General features: G+C 37.9%; 1 protein-coding gene across 1 annotated transcript in view; it reads right to left on the reverse strand.

The window, feature by feature from the left end:
- MYO7B (myosin VIIB) overlaps positions 1 to 23,225 on the reverse strand; it is a 72,038-nt gene that overhangs the window by 39,545 nt on the left and 9,268 nt on the right. The window contains exons 3-15 of the mRNA XM_087933007.1: positions 19,265 to 19,378; positions 18,511 to 18,663; positions 17,861 to 18,045; positions 17,484 to 17,605; positions 12,500 to 12,642; positions 12,274 to 12,387; positions 11,100 to 11,253; positions 9,781 to 9,857; positions 9,429 to 9,548; positions 8,406 to 8,548; positions 5,458 to 5,668; positions 4,289 to 4,424; positions 1,905 to 2,068 (exon numbers count right to left, since the gene is read on the reverse strand). Of these exons, the coding sequence (XP_087789133.1) occupies positions 1,905 to 2,068; positions 4,289 to 4,424; positions 5,458 to 5,668; positions 8,406 to 8,548; positions 9,429 to 9,548; positions 9,781 to 9,857; positions 11,100 to 11,253; positions 12,274 to 12,387; positions 12,500 to 12,642; positions 17,484 to 17,605; positions 17,861 to 18,045; positions 18,511 to 18,663; positions 19,265 to 19,378 (1,836 nt within the window). The remainder of the gene's footprint in view (positions 1 to 1,904; positions 2,069 to 4,288; positions 4,425 to 5,457; positions 5,669 to 8,405; positions 8,549 to 9,428; positions 9,549 to 9,780; positions 9,858 to 11,099; positions 11,254 to 12,273; positions 12,388 to 12,499; positions 12,643 to 17,483; positions 17,606 to 17,860; positions 18,046 to 18,510; positions 18,664 to 19,264; positions 19,379 to 23,225) is intronic.

Here is a 23,225-nt window from a genome sequence, read left to right on the forward strand (position 1 = left end):
ACCATTTTATGGGCTTTTTACCAAACTCTGATCCCAAGGCCAGGTGGTATTTTCCTTTGTAATAGAAAGTTATAAACATGAACAATTAATTTTTATATCTTTATTAACCATTTTCAGATTTGCCCTTTTTCAGGTTTGTCCTTTGTTTTTTTCCAATTAGGTCATTGTAATTTATGCCGAAGATTAGAATATTAAAACATGTATTTATGGAAGAAATGTGAAAGAGGCAAAGTGAGATTAAAGAAATGTGGGAAGGTTATACTGACACTCCATATTGGGTGTGATTATAGAACAACAGAAATATTTTTAGAGGCAGGATACATTCAGGAAATAACTTCACCAGATAGCAAGACGATAGATGAACTGTCAAAGAGGAAAGCACAAACAATATAGCACTACATTGTTTAAATCTGCAGAAGATGAGACCATTAAATTTCTAACAATGCCCACAAATATGGAACAAGATTGCCTAAAGTTTAGAAAAGTTTGGTTTATAAAGTTTATACTGTATTCAGTATAGGAAATGCAAGACAACACACAAAGTATCAAACCACTGAACTTACAGAGGCAAATCTTTGTTTGAAGATGATATAAAGAACAGAGTTATATTCAGAAAAAGAAATGCCAAATGAATAAGCAGGCTTCAGAAAAGACAGAGGGACATAAGTTCTGATATAAAATTAGATTGATATTGGAGAGATCAAGCGAATATATCCATTTTCCTTTTCTTCATTTCCTACATCAAAGTCTTTGTGTAGATCATACTGGACTGTGAAGGCTGAGGAATCTTTAGTATAAAAAAGCTACTATAAGAACTGAATTTGGAGATTCCGAGTGATTCATAAAAGGGAATAGAGCGAGACAGGGATGTATATTGTCCCCATATTGATTTAATTATATTGTGGCAGAGTTGAAAGAAATTGTACAGCAGTGATTAAAATTGCAGTTAAAACATTCAGATATGCATCACTTTGTTAGCTGAAAATAAGAAGATAGTACTGCAAGAAAAACAATGAGTCCTGGACTTAATCATGTTTTAACTTACTTTGAGGTGGTATTTACCAAGCAGTAACTCATATATTTTTGAGTAAGTGATACAATTACAGTAGTTGTTGTATTAAAAAAATGACATTTAGACCAGAAAAAATTAAAAGGGGAAAGTGTATTCATTTATTCCATTGTCAGCAAGACTTATATGACAATCCAAATCTAAAGAAGATAAATACATGAGAAGATGCTGTGAAATCATTTTGCATGTGCAGAAAGAAGGATGTGCATGATTTCTCCTTAAATTTTGTGAGATATGAAATGCTACATTATTACATAATCTTATAGTGTGTGAACTCTACTATGAAAACCAAAGAAATCAACACAAAGTTCGGTCACACAAAAACCAAAACTATTTTTATTAACTTTGTCTATAAAAACAGAGTCTTGTAAGTCTGGTGGTTCTTTAAGCCCTTCCCTTATGTGAATTTGGAATACATCTTTTGTTCATTCATCCTCCTCATTATGCACTTAACCCATGTTTTTCCTGTCACTTTGGTCATAGATCTGGTCTATCTTCCTTTCTTTCTACAGAATAACAGAAAAGAATTTCATAATAGCCAAGATAAATTGCACAAATCTGCATCTCTACAATGGGAATGACCCCAATTCCAAACACCCTATATAGCCAAGTGTCACCAACCCTAATATACCTTGAATAATCCTTCTCTTTCCCTTTTCCCACTTACCTTCAGTTGCTGGAGCCTAGGAGGCTCAGCACCTGGCGTCTGTCATCCCGTCATCTGAAAGGTTTGCCTTGTGAACCACAGACCACAACTTATGCCCAGCTGACTTAAATTTGATACATAAATCTATCAAAGTGGGAACAGAAAGTGTCATCCATTTATCAATCTAACCTTCAAGGAATCCTTTCCAAGGTGCTTAATGGTCCCACGGCCAAAAGGCAGAACATGCATGTTTGTGTCTACCTGGAAGATCTCTTTGAGGAATTTGTTTTTGGATGAATGAACAAGTTGCATTATGTCTGAGCTAAGCATATCACGATTTTTCTCAAGGAAACCTGTGGGGAAGAAACACAATACACGCGTTCTTTGCATTTGATGTTAATTGCATTTTCATGTTTTTTTTATTGGGTTAAGCATTTTCCTTGCACAAAAAGCTAGCACTCCATTTATTTAAACTAACCCTTTGCAATTGAAAGAATTGTATAGTTCTTTCTCATGAGCAGTTTGGAAGCGCTAATTATCAGTCCGGAGCTAGCAAAAAGATATACTGACATAGGTTATATTGCCTATATTTTCATATTTTTCCAGTTCCAAGCCTTGAACATTGTTTTGTCCTCACTTATGATGGACAATTTTTTTTTAAAAAAAAAGATTATTTCTCCTGGTTCTGTTTCTACTCTCATCAAATATCTGACAATGAAAAGAACAATGCCAATCACTCTCTCTTATGGGATGGAGCAGATGAATTTTGCTACCCATCTTCTACTGATAGCAGGGGAGGGAGGAGTAGAGGATAAAATAGCAGAGAGTGCTCTTAATGTTCTTGGTTTGAGTGATCTCTACTCATGACACTTCTGTTACCTGACAAATTCTCAGATAAGACTGAACCATAAGGTAAGCTTTGATCAAATACTTTCCAATATCAAGGCCAAAAAGAGAGCAGTCAAATTTCCATTGAATAAAAAGGACTGGAGAAAAAGTCTTTAAATCTTGGAGCACATACATACATATATGTACATATATGGACACATCCTGATTTCTAAGTACTGCTGAAAGAAGATTTCCCTTCTCTATATGGCTTTTTTCTGGGCTGCAATATGGAAACTTATCTAGTCACGTGAAGCCTGTCAGCTTCTTCCATAGCAAGTTTCTAGTTCCTAAATACGGAGCTAAATGTCTGGAGAGTCAAAATTTATTGTTGTGTCTGGCTTGGTAAAGCACTCACAGCATCCTATGCTGCCAACACCTGAGCAGAGTGCCCAAATGGCCCTTGCCTTCTCCTCCACATTAAGGAAGATATAAGTAACTATGATACATTGTACAAATTGAGGCTTTAGAAACTGCAGTTGTATGAGACTCTCGGGTGCTTAATACAAATAATAAAACCAGGAAAAAGTACAGCTACACAAAGCCCCTTTGAACTGAAGCACCTGTAAGACAGAAATAGTAATATGCAACTAGCATAACTTAGCTCTCCTTTCTAGTTTAAATCAATTTTCTGTGTAATGCAGAGACTGGCACTCTTTAAAGAAGTCAATAAACTCGTGTTTTTAAGGAGCCTGCATGTGACTTGACAAGCGCTTCAGAAAGTGCTAGTCATCCACTACATTGGCAGATGCCTGTTTGCCATCCAAGTGTCCAGTCTGTTCTCTAGCCAAACCAGTTCTGGAAGGCAACAACCAGCCATCAGAAGGAACAGAAATGCCCACAGCAGCCTCAAGAGGCCAACAGAAGCTATTTCAGAAGTAGATTCTGAAACCTGCCCTAGTCAACAGCAAGTAGTGCAGTATGCTAGATCCTATGTGCAAAAACAGATGTGTCAGGGCAAGAGGAAAAAACCATTTTAAACCCTACTCTAAGAGTTGTTTATACTTTTTATGCTCTTTATGATATGTGCTGGTGAAACAAAAAAATATTCTGGCAGAAAAAAGAGGTTGCTAATGAAGAACCACCCAAGTTTCTTGCATTTTCTAGAACATCTAACCAAAACAACAATATATACATCAGGCTTTACAACTGTTTAAAATGGCCCGTAGATCTACAAAGATGTTAAAAATCATTAGTGGGGAAATGACTTAAGTAACAATAAATAAAACTATTTATAGTCAAATACAGGTAGTCCTCGACTTACAACAGTTTGCTTAGTGATCGTTCGAAGTTACAACAATGACTTATGATTATTTTTCACACATATGACCAATCGCAGCATCCCCATGGTCACGTGATTTACATTTGGATGCTTGACAACTGGTTCATATTTACGATGGTTGCAGTGTCCTGGGGTCATGTGATTCCCTTTTGCAACCTTCTGACAAGCCAAGTCAATAGGGAGACCAGATTCACTTAACGACCATGTTATTAATTTAATAACTGCAACTTAAAATTGTGGCAAGAAAAGTTGTAAAATGGTGCAAAACTCACTTAATCAATTTCTCACTTAGCTACATAACTTTGGGGCTCAATTGTGGTCGTAGGTTGAGGACCATCTATAATCTCCTTATTGGTATTAGTCAAAAGAAGGATCTATTAACCAATGGCAAAGTACTGACACTCACCTTTTGACTGGTAATAAACAACTCCAGCAAAATGGTTAATAGCAAAAATTGTATCATGGACATTCTTTGGAGGAATGTAGATTTTGCTTCTGCCATGGTGCAAATTGATTTTGTTTAGCATAGTGGTGTCTGTCCCCTGAGAATATTCAAAAACATGAGTTGAAGCAAAATGGGGTCACTTTTTAACTATGTTTCTATGCTAAAATGACCAACAACAATAATAACAAAGTTGTGATAAAAGTAACAAGGGCCAAACCTGACCCATAAAGAGGTATGGTGGGCTCAAACGAAGTATCCTCACTTTTATTAATTACTAGACAAGCCATGATCCACTGGGTCTTGTTTTGAAAGTTATTTGCTTATCTAAACAGAAAGACAGAATGATCATGTCCACACAAAAAAATAGCGGGACAGGAGTGACTTCCAATTTCTGGCCAGTTTCTTACAGGTAGTGCTTGGCTTACAACAATTCATTTAGTGAACATTTATGATTACAATGGTACTGAAAAAAGTGACTTAAGACTGTTTTTCACACTTACAAATGTTGTAGCATCCCCATAGTCATGTGATCAAAATTCTAATGCTTGGCACCTGGCATATATTTATGACGGTTGCAGTGTCTTGGGGGTCTTGTGATCCTTTTTGGCAACCTTCTGACAGGCAAAGTCAATGGCCAAGCTGGATTCACTTAACAACTGTGCTACTAATTTAACAACTGCAATGATTTGCTTAACAACTATGGCAAGAAAAGGTGTAAAATAGGAACAAAACTCAATAACAGTCTTGCTTAGCAATGGAAATTTTGGGCTCAATTGTGATAAGTCGAGGTCTATCTGTATAGTGCAAATATGTCACTCTTTTATGACACAGAGATAGGAAGAAAGAACAGAATCTAGAAATAAAGCTAAACTAGTCAAATAAAAATAAAATATTCCTTTGTTGACCACAAGCCACTAGCTAGAATACAAAAGAAAGACAGGGTGACAATTTTTCTTTTCTTTGCAGTTTTGAAATGCAATTGATTTCCATTCTATTGATAACCTGCAACAAAAACATGTAACTGAACACAAGATAATCAGTATTTTCAGTGAAATACAGGCTATTTGCTACAACACCCAACAATCAGTAGTTTTATTCCCACAGAAGCCTTAAGGAAAAATAATACTTACTTTGGGAAATCTGCTTTCCTCATCAATCAGGGAAACAATGTTCATGGGTTTGAGTACAATGTCTTCCAAAGCGGCACAGTTATCCTTGAAGTCAATATGGTTCCAGGAGATTTGTTCAGCTAAGTATTCTTCCTGCTCCAGTTTGAAGATGTGGAGTACAAAGAATTGCTGGAGATGTTCATTGGCAAAGTTGATGCAAAACTGCTCAAAACTGTAGGGAGAATTTTCACTGAGAATGTGTTTCAAAGGCCCCACTCAAGAAATAAAAGTTACATAAATAAATACAAATATTAAAAGTCAGGGGTCCATCAAAAAAGTAATTGTATCAATGATACATAGTAACAACCGATACTGCATGGATTAAACTAAAATAAATAAATATATATTATGTATTTCACAATTGCCTCATTTGTAAGCTTGACTCTTGTACAATAGAAGATATCAATGAATACTTATAGTGCTTTAATGGCCAATAATTCAGACTTCCACAATCTGATATAATCCAGAAGCTTGGGCTATTAATTCTGGCTGGCTGCCACTGATTAACAGGATCTAGACTGCAAGGCGATGGATGATAGTTGAAGGCTCTAGATCAGCATTTCTCAAACTTGGTAATTTGAAGATGTTTGGACTTCAAGTCTCAGAATTCCCCAGTCAGCCATGCTGCTAAATTTGAGAAAAATTGCTCTAGAAGGCAGCAGAAAGAAAGTGTTCTGTATTTCTTTGCTCCTATCTAGTGGTTATTACAGAATGGTCAATGCCTGGAATGCACTACCTGACTCTGTTGTTACATCCTCTAACCCCCACTCCTTAACCTTAACCTATCTACTATTGACTCACCTCATTCCTAAGAGGTCTGTAAGGGGCGTGCCTAAGTGCACAATCGTGCCTACTGCCCCTGTTCTATTGTCCCCATTTATTCGTACCTATTTCCGACATTCTTACTCAAGTTTATACTTATACATATTATCTTGTAAGCGATTGACAAATCAAATCAAATAAATAAATAAATAAATAATAAAATAAAATTTGCAGCCCAGGTCAGGAAACCTTTGCTTGACTTCAAAATAGAGATATCCTCCACTTATGACCACAATTGGAATTTCCATCATAAATTGTTATGTTCATAAATTGAGTTGGGCCTGATTTTTATAGCAATTTTTACATTAAGGGATTAATGTAAAGGATTAAGGGAATTCAGCTTTTGCAATGGGCCTTTTATGCCAGAAATTTTTGCCACTGTAACTGGTTGTAAATGCAAGCCAGTTGCCAACCACCCAAACTATGATCATGTGACCATGAAAATGTTGCGATGGTAGTGTGAGTATAGGTTGTAAATCATTTTTTCAAGGTTCTTGTAACTTTGAATCATCATTAAACAAATGATGGGATTACCTGTATCCCTTACAATTACTAATTGTAAGACTAATTAGTCAGTTCTAGAGCAGTGGTAGGATTCAAACTCTTTTACTACCAGTTCTGTGGACATGGCTTGGTGGCCGTGACAGGGGAAGGATACTGTAAAATCTCCAGTCGGAGGAGGTATTTTCCGGTTCTCCGAACTACTCAAAATTTCCACTACCAGTTCCCCAGAACTGGTCAGAACCTGCTGAATACCACCTCTGTTCTAGAGCTAACTTGAACTAGACATTTGCAGTATTTTAACATGCCATTTGTTATAAAGAAGGAATTGTTATTATTATGGTTGTTGCAAAATTAACCAGATGTTTAGACTGGATTCGGCATTTTTGTTCATTTATAAAGTCCTTCCCATAGGCAGATGTTTAACAATATTAAAGGTATCAGTGCAGGATATACCCTGAAGCAAAAGCTGCCTTTTGCAACTGACTAATGTTGCTTTTGTCAATGCTGATGGTGTTCAAGTGGTGCTCCAGATGTCTTTCAATCACCCTCAAAGTGCCTATTACTAGGGTTACCATCTTTGCTTTTTTTGCCACAGTCATTCTACTTCAATTTACAAGTTTTTATATTTTGTTGTTGTTTCTAGTTCTTTCTCTTTTGTTCTACTATTTCCAGGTTTGCAATGTTCACAATCTAGAGGGATTTTTGTTGTCTTTTTTACAATTAAGATTAAGGTAATTTATTATTATAGTTGGTTTCATTGTCAGCCAGATGTTTAGACTAGATTTGGCATTTTAATCCAACTACTGAGTTCTTCCCGAGAACCTGGGATGGGAAAATGTTTTTGTTTAATAATATGAAAGGTATTCTCAGAGGATGTAAGGTGTTCCAGTGAAAGCTGCCTTTGGCAAATGATATTGTGATTGTATGAATGATGATGGTATTATTATTATTATTTAGTGTCCAACAGAAACATACAGATTGTACGAAAAGTCAGAACCCAAAGGCAAATCACAATATGGTGTTTTTTTTCCCAGAAAAAAAATGTTACTGTGCTTAGCAATGCTGTAAAGCCATGTGTCAGACAAGTATGGAAGTATTTAGAAGAAAATGACACCAATTTCAATATTAAATGTAATTTATATAATTAATTACCTACAGGTCCTGATTTTTGGTATGCTCTATATATCTCAGTGTGATGCATACAATACAATCTGTCATTTTTGAATGGGATTGTTTATTGAAAAATAACTAATATCAGAATCTGGTTATGACTTACAGCATATTAAGATTAATATCAGATTCAGTTTGAAGGTTCAGTTTGGAAACTAAGGTAAGCTAGAAATCAGGTAAGTAAATACACTAGAGCGCTATCTCATTTTATGGAAAATACAAAAATGTACTCTATTAGACATCTCTTATTTATTCATTTCTCTGCTCCCTATTTTGTGGCTTTGTTTGTTTTTTTCTTACTATGAAGAATTTATTTAGTGCCACCAACTATGTTTTTTGATTGATAGCACTAAGAATTAATTCTGAAATGCTACTTCCCTAAATTTCTCAAAGGAAGTAAAACTGGACTATACCTGTTAGTGTTAAAATTTTCAAAGCCAAATATATCCAGGAGCCCAATGGATTTGTACATTTTTTTCTCATCTGGAGAAGAAGGACCACAAATTGCATCATTGATCTTATTCACTATCCAGATGAAGAGGAATCCATAGATCCCCTAGATTTAGAAATGGAATAAAGTTAGGTTTTATATACAAATTATTAAAATGTACGTTCATGTATTAAACACATAGAGCTTTTTAAAAAAGCTATCAATAAAAGCCGATTCATGCCTGTGTCAGATGCATCTGGGAAACCAATCAGGAGAACCAACCATGTACAGAAACTTCTGTCACAGCGATGATTCAAAATTTGACTACAATTCTAATAACCAGCTATTTAGTAGGTAGCACATGATTGCCATATGAAGGATAAAAAGTTTGTAATTAGAGGTGACATTAGCTCTGCCATTCAAAAGTAGCAAACAGGACATTCCCAAGCATGTGTGCTACCCTCTCCATTTTAAAAGTCTGAGCAAATGCACGAATGTTTTTGATAGGTCCATTGTATCTACTTGATAGAGTCATTGAGGTGTTATTCAGTTTGATAGTTATTAATCTTCCAAATATGGAGGTTGGTGAATATACCACTCTGCTTGATTAATACAAATATTTTGATTTTCATGTGGTTGATTTATAGCATTTCACATTGGTAGTACAATGCTGAAGCATGAATGCTATGTCACTGCCATATTTACAATATTACAACAGCAGTAGCAGGATACGTATTTATTATTATTTATTTATTTATAAAATTTATAAGCCATTCATCTTATCTCAAGGTAACTCTGTGGCTTATCGGCAGCCGCCCAGAGTTTTTGATATAAAAACTGAATAATAGAGAAGTCAGGGTAGATCTCTGTTTAATTCCTTAAAAGTTAGAATAGGGCTAGTCAATTTTCCGCCATTTAACCTGCACTGCAGTCCCTTCATGTGACATTGTACAAGAAGTCTATCCCTGAGAAATATTATTGAAAAAACAGAGCTGTTCTCTTTTACCTTGACAAAGGCATCTCTCACATCAGCTGCTTGAGTCACACTTAGGGGCGTAGAGACACTTTCCCCTCGGATGATGATGGAATGGTTTGTAAGGCTCTTATGGAGTTCTTTAGAATCCACCTGTGGGAATTGATATTGTATTGGATGGTTTTATATAGACACAAAAGATTTATCAAAGAAGAATAGAACTATATCTAATGAAGGAATAGATAAATTTATTAATGGGGCACAGAAACAATACCATCTCTAAGTTAAACTTACTGCAAAAGATTATTTGCAAGAGTAAATTGAGAAGGGACTGTTTTAAATTCCTTGAAGTAATTGTAATAAATATAATAAATAAAGCCAATACCTCTAGCAGTTTGGTTGCGGTGGAAAAATGTACAGAGTCAAGAATATGAGAGCAGTCCAAATTTTCATACACAATACCTAATTATAGAAAAACAATAAGTCTTATTCAAAATAAGTTTTTCAGTGCAGCATTTGTTCATTTTATTTCATTTCAGGCAGTTGTTTTACTAAACTAAAGGACAATTTAAGAACAAAATTTCTAGTTTCTGGAAAACATTATAGTGTTATCCTATTCAATAATATTATGCGTTATCCTGAGCTGAAATTGGAAGTTATTCTTAGGTTCTTTTAATATAAAATTAACACATTTAAATGTGGCAGTTAGTTAAACAATGGCATAACATTATAAGACAGAAAATCTTTTGAAAAATGCTTATCTTCTCTCAAAAACTGTTTAAAGAAAAGGAGAGAAATGACATCCTAAGAGGTTCATATTTGAAAGAGTTAAAGGAAAAAGCTAAATCTAATATATCAGTCAAATTGAATTTGTCAATTGATGCTATAGGCAGAGACAATTCAAGCCCAGGAAAACCAAAAATAAAAAGCCATTGAGGAAACTGAAAGAGGACTGGAGAATCATGAAAATATAGCAATGAAAGGAACAGTGAAAATAGATCCAGGACAGGATTTTTAAATTTTGTTTTATGAATAATCTTTGCTATGCATTCAATTCTCTTGTTTCTATGTGTGAACCTGGCAGAGGAAGCCAAGAGAAGCCATATCAAATTGGCTGTTTAGGATTTTTCTTTTCCTTTATCCCTTTGTTCAGTAGTTAATTCTCTATCCATAATATACATAATAAAAGCTTGATTTTCTGAAAGGGCTTTAGCTTATTTTAATCAATTAAGCTGTAGAGGAGAAGTCAGAGGGAGATATTATTTTCTTCCCCACAAGCAAACTCAGCAGTGTACCAAAAAAAGCTTTCTGTAAGACTATAGGAAGGATATAGGGAAATCTCTTCCCAGTTCCTCAGAACTTCCTCCTCCTTGTGAATTCAAAGTGCCATTGTACCTTGAAATCATTCTGTTCTTCTTAATCCTAATTAATCTGTTCCCATGTATAATGGCTGGTTTATCAGCACTTTTTTTCCCCCACTAGGAAAACAAGGCACTGAGAAAAAGAAAAAAATGGGGGAAATGGCTGGCAAATACTTCTTTGTGCTGCTCCATTGGACAACTGAAAAGGACAGTGGTCTACTCAAGTTACTCAGGAGGAAGGTGAGGTCACTTTGTAGTAAAACTGTGAAGGTTTGAGAAACAAAACATTAGCTGTGTGAAAATGTTCCATATGTCTATAAATATACACATGTACTAGGCTTACCTTCAAATTTTACATTTCCTAGATGCAAAATGGCTGCCAGCAATTTGCTTATGTTCCACTGCTCAGAATCAGAGAACATGAGAATTTTCATAGCTGAGCATATATGAGCATATTCCTTGGCATCACTACGGCCTTCACAGAAAGTGCATTTGCCCTGCAAATCAGCATAGCCGTAATGCAAGACATTTCTTTCAAATACAACAGTATGCATAATGTAAAGGTAAAGGTTTCCCTGTGTTGACTCTAGGGGCCAGTGCACATTTCAATTTCTTAGTTGAGGGTGTCAGCATTGTCCAAAGATATTTCTGTGGTTATGTGGCCAGCATAACTACACACTGAGGTGCACGGAACACTGTTGCCTTTTCACCAAAGTGGTAGTTATTTATCTTTTCACATTTGCATGGTTTCAAACTGCTAAGTGAGCAGCAGCTGGGTCAAGTAAAGGGAGCTCACCTTGTCTCATATACTCAGGTCTTGAACGAGGCTGTCAGCTTTCCAACTGATAAACTCAATGTTATTAACCGCTGAGCCATCACACTCCTATATATTGTATATTATACACACATACACACACACACACACTCATAATATAACTGAAAATGTCTACATCATGTATTTCAAAAGAAAACATTTTTAAATTCCATGAGAGGAAAAAATGAGTAAACACACATATACACAAACATATGATAAGGGGTCCTCACTTATCGACTGCAATTGGGTTCTAATTAAACACTAAGGGACTGCACCAACTTATAACATCCGTTCTGGCTGCAATTATTAAGCTGGCCATGATTTATGACTTTCTGCAACTTCCCTTGTTTGTTGAAGTCAACTGTGAAGATTGCAAATGGTGATTATGTGACTGTTATGCAAAAATCATAAATAATCACCAGTTACCAAACACTCACATTGTGATCATGTGGCTAGCAGAATGCCATGGCAACTGTAATTTCAAGGACTGGTTGTAATTCTTTTTTTCAGTACTGTTGTAATTTCAAATTGTCACTGAATGAGCAGTTGATAAGCAAGGACTACATAATTAATAATCTTTTTCCCATCACAACATTTTAAAAGTCCTTGTAAAAATACATAGGAACACAGATACACAGTTCTGATATAATGTTTAAGACTTTAGAAGGTGCCATTGTCACATATCCAGCTTTTGATTCCTTACCATAGTTAGGTAAGTATACTCTGAAGTAGTGCCAAGATTCAACATTTTTTTCTGTTCCAGATTCATCCCCATTAACATGCAATAAAATATGTGATAGTTTCTTTCCTGAGGAGCCTAAAACAATAGAAAGACCACAAATATGTTACTAACAGAAGAAATAGAAAAGCTACCACAATGAAATAGTATTTCTTTATTTATATGTATTTACTTATATATATATGTTTACCTGGCGACACACTCGAGACTTCTCCAGAAGGAACTGTTCTATTCGAGCTCCTTCTATTATACCATTTGGGTTGAAGTGAATGTCAATGTATTTCCCAAAGCGGCTTGAGTTATCATTTCGAATTGTTTTAGCATTGCCAAAAGCTGCAAGAGATGAGACAATATTATGAAGCAAAAGGAGAAAAATACAATCTATGTAATAATGCTGGGGGTCCCCAACATCCTTTCCCAGAAGAACTTACACCCTCCTCCTCCTGTTTTGGGATAGCAGTTTGTTAGTTCCTGCTGCCACCACATATCTTACAGGAGACATAATACCTGATGTCTACCTCCTGAACCCAACAAGAAAAAAATACAGGGATTACACAATTTGTCCCCCCTCTCTGGTATTGTAAAAGTCAAATGTAAAAGTCAAAATAGTTTTCCAATAGTACCATCTCCTCCATTATAGAATAGAGCCATGATGATTAGAGGCTTCAGCTCTTCTTTCTGTTGAGCACTTCGAAAATAAAACTGATTTAACAGAACAATAGATTCAAAAGATTTTAAAGGAAAATGTCTACCTTCATGAATGTAATCTGATATATGAATAAAGGTTGACATTAAACTCCAGTTCAATAATTCATACAGAGAAAGTTAGAGTAACACAGAAAAAAAAGAAATCAAATATTTGAAATAATTTAAAACACTGAAAAATTTTCTTTATGAACTACTGCTAACAACAAAATAAACCTCACTGATTTTCTGCTGTAAGTAGAGCTGTGGTTGGATTTCCATTTTGGCGCTAAAGAATACCCTTTATCAACATGGAATGTTCAAGCAAATTGTAAAATATCTCTGCATTTGAAAACCTAAAGGAGGAACAGAATTTCAAGTGAGAGCCACAGGGGAACATAACAAAAAATGTGGAAGGGATCATCAAGTAAGGAAATTATGCACATAGTCCCATGCAGGCATACAAATACAGACAGGACTCATAAGCCTTGTAATGTAAGAAAGGTGGCTTTGATATAAATATGCAAGAACCATTACCTAGGCAGAAGGGGCCTAGACAATGAGATAACATTCAAAAACAACTCAGGCAGATACCTCTCTAGTTCACTGGAGTATAAGAAGGTGAGGGTGTGGGGAGCACAATCAAACTTGCAATTCTGTTTTTTATAGCCAATCATAGGAAAAGCAGTTTTAGTCCTTATGTGGATTTGATTTCCTAATCTGGTATATCTAGTGTATGACTGACAAATATATACACATATAATACTTTCCCTGCTTCCCAAGCTATGTCAGTATGATTAGGTGCAACAGATGTATTAATACTAATACTATTATAGAAGGAAGGAAAGCTGGGTCTGAGAGAGGGATTGATAGAGAGAGACAGAATAGTACAGAGCACTGAATGCTTTGCTGACATATCTGTAATGCAGGGATGGGCAGGGGAAGACTGATCTCTGGCTGAAAGGGGGTGGGATAGATACAGAAAGGCTCGACCCATACCAGGAGACGAGGCAGGGAGGTACAAAGGCACATTCTGAGGTAAGAAATGGTTTTCTGGGATGGGGTGGTTCAATGGTATTTTCAAGTACTTTCCTGATGGCCGTAATTTCTGACTTGAATTGCCTTAAAGGAGGGAAAGTCTCCACCCTGTCCCCAAATGTTCTAAGTTTGGCAATAACAAGAATAACTTCATCCTTATTCCAAACAAAAGGAGAACCAGACCAACAGAGTCACCTTGTGGTGAGATGGTGACAAAAAAAAAATCAAATAAATAAACAAAAACTGTAGCTTGAATGAAATGGTCATCTGAAAATGACCGTTTCATTCTTCCTCCTTTTATATGCACCTCCCTTTTTTTTTCTTAACCTGGCTCAGAAACTAGAAGATTGAAATGAGTACCCTTTGAAGGGCAAATGGAGCCATAATGTCTCAAAGCCAGACAAACCAAACCAAACCAACATTTTACAACCTGTTTATTTTAGAATAAATCAGCTCAATCCTCCAACACTGATAATGTCTGAAGTTATTTCAAATTGGCAAAAACCACCAAAAAATCCTTGCAAGGATGTGCCCTTATACAATTGGATTTCAAACTAAGGACTGAACCCAGAGTCACTGTTATGTCCTGAGGACTCTAGGAGTTCTCACTCAGGTCCACTCACTTTGTGTGGGCGTTATTCCCCCATCCTCATTGGTTGGTTCTCTCCAGCAGCCAGCTATAAAAGCAGGCTGCGGGGTCCAACCAGTTGCTGATTGCTGCGAGCCAGTTCCAGGCGTGGCAAGCACGGTCAGCCCTTTATTGTATAATAAAGTATTGTTGCACTCATGCTCTGGTTCAGCCTCTCATTGCTCAAACTTAACACTGGCGACGAAGGTGGGATGGCTACCAGAAGCACCATGCAACCGCTGAGTCACTAGCCACCGATCCGCAGCCCAGAGAGAGCGATCGGCTGGCGATAAGAGAAACGCTGATCCGCAGCCAGAGAGAGCGGTCAGCCAACAAAACGAGCGATCAAAAAGAGCAAACGCTGATCCGCAGCCAGAGAAAGCGGTCTGGTTCAAAAAGTTAGAAGCGTCTGTAGGCGCTTGTTAGCCCCGCCACAGGGAAAGTGAAGCGCTGCGAGCCGCAGCCGCTCTGTATTTGGCGCGAAATTCAAACGGGTGTCATTTGAATTTCGAGCCAGTATGAGACACAGCACAGCGCTGTAGGAAGCCACTAACGCCCACATTGGCGCGAATCGAGACACCTCCAACGGCTAACAGCCAACGTGGTAACCCAGAGAGAGAAAGAGAGGGTACCAAAAAACCTCTCCAGAGCTGATATCACTAGTAACCCACGAGCGCCCGTTGTCCCAGAGAGATTTTTTCCGCAGGTAGCCCAGCCGTTCCAGCACCATGAGTTCCAACCCAGTATTCCCGGCGTTCAAACCAGACGAAGAGAAGTGGGAATCGTATAAGAACCGCTTCAATCATTACATCGATGCGGTCGGCCTGGCGGATGCGGGAGAACATCGGAAAAAATCCTATTTCCTAATCTACTGCGGAGCCACCGTTTACGATACCGCCGCAGCACTCGTGGCGCCTAGAGAGTTGAAAAACGTTCCGTGGTCCGAGTTGCTTGAGATCCTCACTAACCACTACGCTCCCAGGCCTTCACAAATCGCCAGGAGGTTCACGTTCCGTATGAGGAAGCAATCGAGTAAGGAGACCATCAATCAATATATGGCCGCCCTCAGAACAGCAGCCTTGCACTGCGGGTTTGGAACATACCTGGAGGACATGCTCCTCGATCAATTAGTTTGTGGGGTCAAGGATCTCAACCTACAGAGGCGCCTGCTAGCAAAAAAAGACCTCAACCTCGCGCAAGCGGTCGAGGAGGCCCTAGCAGCCGAGCTAGCAACGAACTCAGCCACCGAAATTCAAGGCCCAAGTGCCAAGCTGGCATCGTGAGAATGAAGGCATTAGCACGCAGCTACGTGTGGTGGCCGGGTCTAGACGAGGACATTGTCAATTGGGTAAGTTCCTGCAGCATTTGCCAGGAATCCCGTCCTGCTCCCCCCATCGCCACCCCTACCAGATGGGAGAGCGCCAGCGCCCCTTGGTCTAGAATCCATATCGATCTGGCAGGCCCCGTGCATGGAAAGATGTTCCTAGTGGTCGTGGACGCTTATTCCAAATGGATAGACGTGGCGCAGCTATCCACGACCACCACACTAGCAATCACCAACGTGTTAACACGCCTGTTCGTTACACATGGACTACCCGACTCCATTGTCTCCGATAATGGCCCTCAGTTCGCATCAGTAGAATTCAGCCGTTTTGCTGCCAACCTGGGCATTCGCCACATTTTCACAGCCCCATTTCACCCTGCCAGTAATGGGTTGGCTGAAAGGGCCGTCAGGACCACCAAAGAGGCCCTCGCTAGGTTTGGCAGGGATGACTGGCACCACAAACTCTCACGGTTCCTGATGAGCCAGCACTCAACCCCTGTGCAGTCACCAATAAGTCCCCAGCGGAACTCCTGATGGGCCGGCGCCTGAGGACTGTATTAGATAGACTGCACCCACAATACTGCCCTGACTCTCCCTCGCTTCTACTTCGGGGTTAGACATTTTATGTTACAGGAGCCAGTATACGCAAGGAATTTCGCTGGGGACCCACTTTGGATTCCAGGCGAGGTCATCGCCGTCACCGGGCCGAGATCGTATAGGGTCAGGCTGGAGGATGGTCGCGTCTGGAGGAGACACATAGACCAGCTTAGAAGGCGCCTCAGCACCCTTGCCAACAAGAATCCAGAGTCTCTAGTCGAAGGGGAACCGCCTCATCCGCCGCCCAGCCACATCGCACCCAACGACCAGTCTGCACCAGCAGTCGTTCCGGTCAGCCCGAACTCGGACAACAGCGCCCAGAGAGTTGACCAGCCTGATCCAACCCACGAGAGCTCGACCCCAGTAACCAACCCGGTGGTTTCTGAGGATGCCCAGTCCGGAGAGAGCGTTAGCGACACTATGCCGGTTCAACCGTCACAGACTGATACCGAACAGACAGACAATGTTCCCGAGCTGCGCCGTTCCGGGCGCCAACACAAACCCCCCGTCTACCTCAAGGACTATGCATGTTCGCAACTGGGGGGAAGGGGTGTTATGTCCTGAGGACTCTAGGAGTTCTCACTCAGGTCCACTCACTTTGTGTGGGCGTTATTCCCCCATCCTCATTGGTTGGTTCTCTCCAGCAGCCAGCTATAAAAGCAGGCTGCGGGGTCCAACCAGTTGCTGATTGCTGCGAGCCAGTTCCAGGCGTGGCAAGCACGGTCAGCCCTTTATTGTATAATAAAGTATTGTTGCACTCATGCTCTGGTTCAGCCTCTCATTGCTCAAACTTAACAGTCACCTTTCTAATACCACTATTAGGAAAGTGAAATATGCTATAAGAGTATTTTATAATGATGTAAAGCAAAGTTCTCAATATTTCACCTTGCACATGTAACCTACCTTCCAAAATGGGATTGGCTTCAAGAATCTGTTGCTCAATCCAGGAATGTTGACCACTAATAACAGCTAAGAACTGCAACATTAATTTTGTGCTTTCCGTCTTCCCAGCTCCAGACTCTCCACTGGAATAAATTTTGTAAAATTGGTATCAGAAGTATTAATTAAACAAACTTATTCTTCCCTTTTCAGGCTTCCCCACAAGTCATGTGAGGTGACTACTTTAAAGATGCCCTCTGCTTGCACTTCCAAGTATTCCATAGTAACTTTAAGAATCATTTTCAAAGCCTCTATAATATCTTCTCTGTTTTTTTTCCTCCAAGCTATTTAAATATTTCACAGTATTAATACATTTTTCCATTACATTATTTTCCCCTTACCTAATGACAGAGCATTGATCCTTCTTATTTCTCAGCATGTTGAAATAACAATTATCAGCAATGGCAAAGACGTGAGGAGGCAGTTCCCCAATTCTCTTATTGAAGTAGAGCTGGATTTGTTCCATGGTATACAATGGCAGCACTTGATATGGATTGATGGCTACAAGAATAGAGCCTGTGTAGGTCTAAAAAAATTTATGGCAATGAATATGAGAATCCTGGATCTCATTTAATCTCAAAATAAGTTACTGATAGGAATATTTACAATATCAAACAACATTCGTAACATCTTATTCCCCTTATAAATATGTGAAATTATAGATGACTATACTTAATAAAAGTAAAAACTGTAGAATGTAGAATAACTAAATATAAACTATATAAAATTGGATGAATTGAATGAAATGTGTGAAAGGCATTAGAATACATCATATTTACAATGTCTGTTTACAGAAGATTCTTGCAAACAAATTAGTCTGTAGACATTTTGCTTATTTTTAAAGCCATTTCTCTGTATAAGATTTTATTTGTAAGCAATAAAGAATATATAGTTCTCTCATTATAAAGCATTTTTTAAAATGGGGCTTCAGAATCTGTACTTGACTACCTATTGACTTGACTACATATTATTAATAAAAAATCAGTCTTACATAGATGTTATTCTCTTTGTAGCGGATATATAGGTTGTGTACCATGCCAGCTTCGTTCATCTCTTCAAGATATATCATATCTTCCACTCCTTGGATAGAGGCAGCATGCATTGGTCGCATTGCGCTAATGTTTTGAGTTGTGATCCAGTGCTCCTTAAATACAAGTGCATTTAACAGTCTGGATTTCATATACTAGCTTAGTTTGCTCCTGAAAATAGCTCTTAAGATTCAGGCCATAGAGAACATTAGTATGCTTATCTGAAAATGCAGCAATGAAAAACATGATACAGGTTTTGGTTTGTCCTGTTACATTGCATAACACCTGTTTAATTTTGGCTATGAATCCCAGAGCTTTGCAAAATCCAAATCCAGATATAGACTTGGCTCTATATCTGAATTCAAACTTATTTCCAGCTTTGGAATGCATGTGTCAAATATGAACAATACTCCAAAACACCTAAAGCTGTTGTCAAAGTGCCATTTAAAAAAAAAAGAGAGAAGAAAATTATTAAATGCATAGGAAGAACTCCTATTAATCACTTTTAAATGAGTTATATTACACTAATTGAAATACAAGTTTAGATTAAATCACATTTACATTTTGACAGGAATCCCACTCACTTTTTAGAATTGAACAGCAATGGTCAAATGTACTGCTGAGCCTTGAATAATTACAGATCCATCCAGCTCTTTAATTGGATGCAGAAGATCATATACAAAAATTGGGTATAGATGAAAGTGTTAAGTAGCCTACCTTGCCTTCATCATCCTCCAGCAAGAGTCGTCCTGAGTTAGATACTTTCACAACTGCCCCAATGGGCACATTAAACTCTTTTCCTGAATGGGATTCCAGCCATACATGGTCACCCTAAGAGAAACAATATTCTATAAAAGATCTTATGCTTTTCCTTGTTCTGACTTACCTATATTTTTTTTTGCTTTGTATGCTGCCAAATCCAACAGATTCATGGTTTTCAATTGAAATGAAAACAGCTGCACACATAAGTCATATACAAGCAACAAACATTAAATACAACAGTTCTATTCCTGCATGTTATTTAATAATAAAAGCTAATGTTAGTATTTCAAAAAGTAAACATGCTGTCACAGCAATTCTTGTGGACAGAGAAGTGGAAAACTGACTAGAGGATAACAGAAGGCAAACACTGGATTCTCCAATGGTGTAGAAAAAAAGCTGAAGTTTACTCTTTCTAGTCCACTGAGTTTCAGGAGCTGGGTTTGAAAACAAACTCTTTGGAGTCAAACTAAGAATTCAAAGTAATATTCAAAATAAAGTATCTAACCAAATGAGTAAATTCTTCTAGCAGAAGCTGTTAGAGGTTTCTTCTCCGAGTCTTGTACCAAGACTTAGTACAGCTTCCAAATTCACCTGTGAGTATATCAGCAACTCCTTAGTTGTGTAGTCTCTGACCTCTTTCTTTGCTCTGAGGATGACACTCCAGACTGAAGAATCAGCTATCTTCTTTACCTGGGCAATGATTAGAGTCACAGCCAGGGCAGCATAGAAGAGTGGTGCGTTCGTAGAGGCCCAATAAGGGTAATCCATCAAATGCTTTCTCTGTACATTTCCAAGTGTTGTCCTCTGACAACTGTCGACTTCCTCATCCTTCTTCTCCAGTGCCCACACCTGCTCCTTAAGACCAACTTTTATGCTTAAGCAGGCACAAGAGTCAGTTTTAAGACTCACCTCAAATCCTAGTCCATGGCAATGGATGCACTGAAAGAGCTTACTTTTCTACATCCCTTGCATGTGTGCAGAACAGGCAAGTAATGCTTTTCGGTATGATATGACATCTCTTTCATCAAAATGTTAGAGAAGAGCAGCCACGGCCTCACCATGAGCAATTCTCATCAATTTTATGATATGGTGATTACTGGAATGTAATTTTGGCAATCATTTGTTCCATCAATATGGATTTTTTGCAGTTTATATAATTTATAACAGTCAATATATGTGAAAAGATGAGAGTAACTATCTGCTTTGCTTGACTCTTGTCCCATCTGACTGATTAAATCTGCCAGATTGTAAGGGAGGTGAAGGGAGGTGAACCTACTTGAGGGTAGCATGTGATCTCTACCAGGTCATGACCTTTACTAAAAAAAGCCCTTCTTCGACTAGGAAGATTTTTGCAATTATAGGTCAGTGTCAAATATTCTAGGCGTGAGTAAAATGATCAAGAAATTGGTAGTTTTACAGTTCCAAAAGCATTTGGATGAATTAGATTTCCTCGACCTAGTTCATTTGGAGTTTTATCCAGGTTATGATACTAAGACTCCTTTTGATATACATTCCTTATGTTGTAGGCAAGATTTGCCATCTTGTTTTTACCTTATTTGTTTTTGTTAACTCTTTTTTTAATTGTATTACATTTTTTTTCTCATTGTGATATTGTGAGCTGCCCAGAATCATTCTAGAGTTTGGCTGTGCTTAAACTGAACTAAATTAAATTAAATCTACACAGATTTACACAGAAATTGAGGTTCCTATTTGTTCACTGGGATTTCTGTTTGCTTTTTTTATACCATCAACTATATTATCCTATAACTATTTAACAACTATGAGAAAGCTCATAGTTAAATTACATCCTTGAATATCCCAATTTTGCTAATGAAGTGGGTGAAAGATAAGGAATAAACTTAAATTCAGACAAGGATGAGGTTGCACTTTTCACAACGGAGAAAGTCCTCCACTCTTCTGCTTGAAACAGAATACCTTATACCACCAAACTTGAAATTTTGGGCTTAGAAAATTTAGAACTATGCTGCCTTCGGTCTGACCTAAGCATAGTACACAAAATTATCTGCTACAATGTCCTACCTGCCAATGACTACTGCAGCTTCAATCACAACAATACACAAACACAAAATAGATACAAACTTAAGGTAAACCACTCCAACTTGACTGCAGAAAATACAACTTCGGCAACAGAGTTGTCAATGCCTGGAATGTACTACCGGACTCTGTGGTTTCTTCCACAAACCCCCAAAACTTTAACCTTAGACTGTCTACTGTTGACCTCACCCCATTCCTAAGAGATCTGTAAGGGGCGTGCATAAGCACACCAATGTGCCTACCATCCCAGTCCTAATGTCTCCCTTTTATCTGTACCTATTTCATGTAATCATAATCATGTTCTAATTATATTTGTTATCTAATACATGCTTGACAAAATATATTAAAAAAAATAAAAAAAATTCAGAGAGGTTCTTGATCCCCAGGTATCACTGAATATAAAGAGACAAGTATGATGAGAAAGGAGTTTGCACAGCTAAAACTATTCCATCAACACCAGCCCTCCTTGAGCCAGGGAGACTTGCTGACAATTATTCATGCCCAGTTTCAATCATCTTCACTGCTGCAACACATTCTATATGGGCATATTTTTGAAAAATATACAGAATGTGAAATTGGTATAATATGGAACAGATAGGCTGTTATCCAGAGCAAGGCACAGGGAAGACATCATGTCTATAACAGAAAAGGCTATACTGAGTGCCCATTGCCTATTGAGTACAATTTAAGATGTTGGTACTGACCTTAAAGACTTAAGTGGCTTAGAACAGGACCAGCCCTCTCTTTAGGAATTACCCAATTATCTAGATCAGCAGGAGAGGCTATTTTGAAGATGCCCCCCCCCCAAGCTTTTTGCTATGCAGGGTATGAAACATACTTCTCAGGGAGATGTGCTTGGACCCTCATTTCCAGTATTTAGGTAAATGACCAAAATATATTTTTCTTCATCAAATTTTTAGCTGTACATTGAATTTAAATGTATTTATTGTAATTTTGATTCTACTGTTTTTTTGTTTTAATTTTAAATCAAACCAAAGAGTAAGCACCTTTATAAGCTGACAGTGGAGTATTATATGTGCATGTTTAAAATTATATTTGTTGTAAAAGGGAGGATCACTGTAGGTAACATTTGTTTTAAATCCAAATACTTAATGCTGAATGAAAAAAACAGTCTAATTTAGGATGACAAGATATCACCAGCGTCTAATACTGGGAAGTACAGTATTATCTCACAAGTGGGTGAAAGTCTAAAACCTGAAAGCAATACAAAGGTTCAAATAGGAAAATAATGTTCTTTTTCTATGCTGGATTAATTGTTCTGGAAACTCTTTGTCCTATCAGGCAGCTACACCGTAGTGTCTTATTTTAAAAAAGATTTTCTAGCCTTCAGTATAGTACTTCTGGGGAGCACTGGATGAAGGGGTAAGGAAAAGGCCTACCTTCAATAAATACAGGTAGTCCTCAATTTACAACCATTCATTTAGTGACCATTTGAAGTTACAACAGCATTGAAAAAAGAGATTAATGAACATTCTTCACCCTTAAAATCATTGCAGCATCCCCATAGTCACATGATTAAAATTCAGATGCTTGGCAACTGGCATATATTATGATGGTTGCAGTGTCCCAGGATCACGTCATCACCTTTTGAGACCTCTTGACAACCAAAGTCAATGGGGAAGCCAGATTCACTTAACAATTTTGTTACTAACAACTGCAGTGATTCACTTAACAACTTGACCTTTATGAAAGGTCATAAAATGGGGGGAAAGCTCACTTAACAACTGTCTTGCTTAGCAATAGAAATTTTGGGCTGAATTGTGGTTGAATCAAGGACTGCCTGTACTTTTGAACTTAAGTCTCTTGGATGACTACCTATACATGTGACCTGAGTCTCAAC

Source organism: Pseudonaja textilis, chromosome 4 (assembly GCF_049901715.1).
Source record: "Pseudonaja textilis isolate UNSWEBS1 chromosome 4, rPseTex1.2, whole genome shotgun sequence".
Lineage (NCBI taxonomy): Eukaryota > Metazoa > Chordata > Lepidosauria > Squamata > Elapidae > Pseudonaja > Pseudonaja textilis.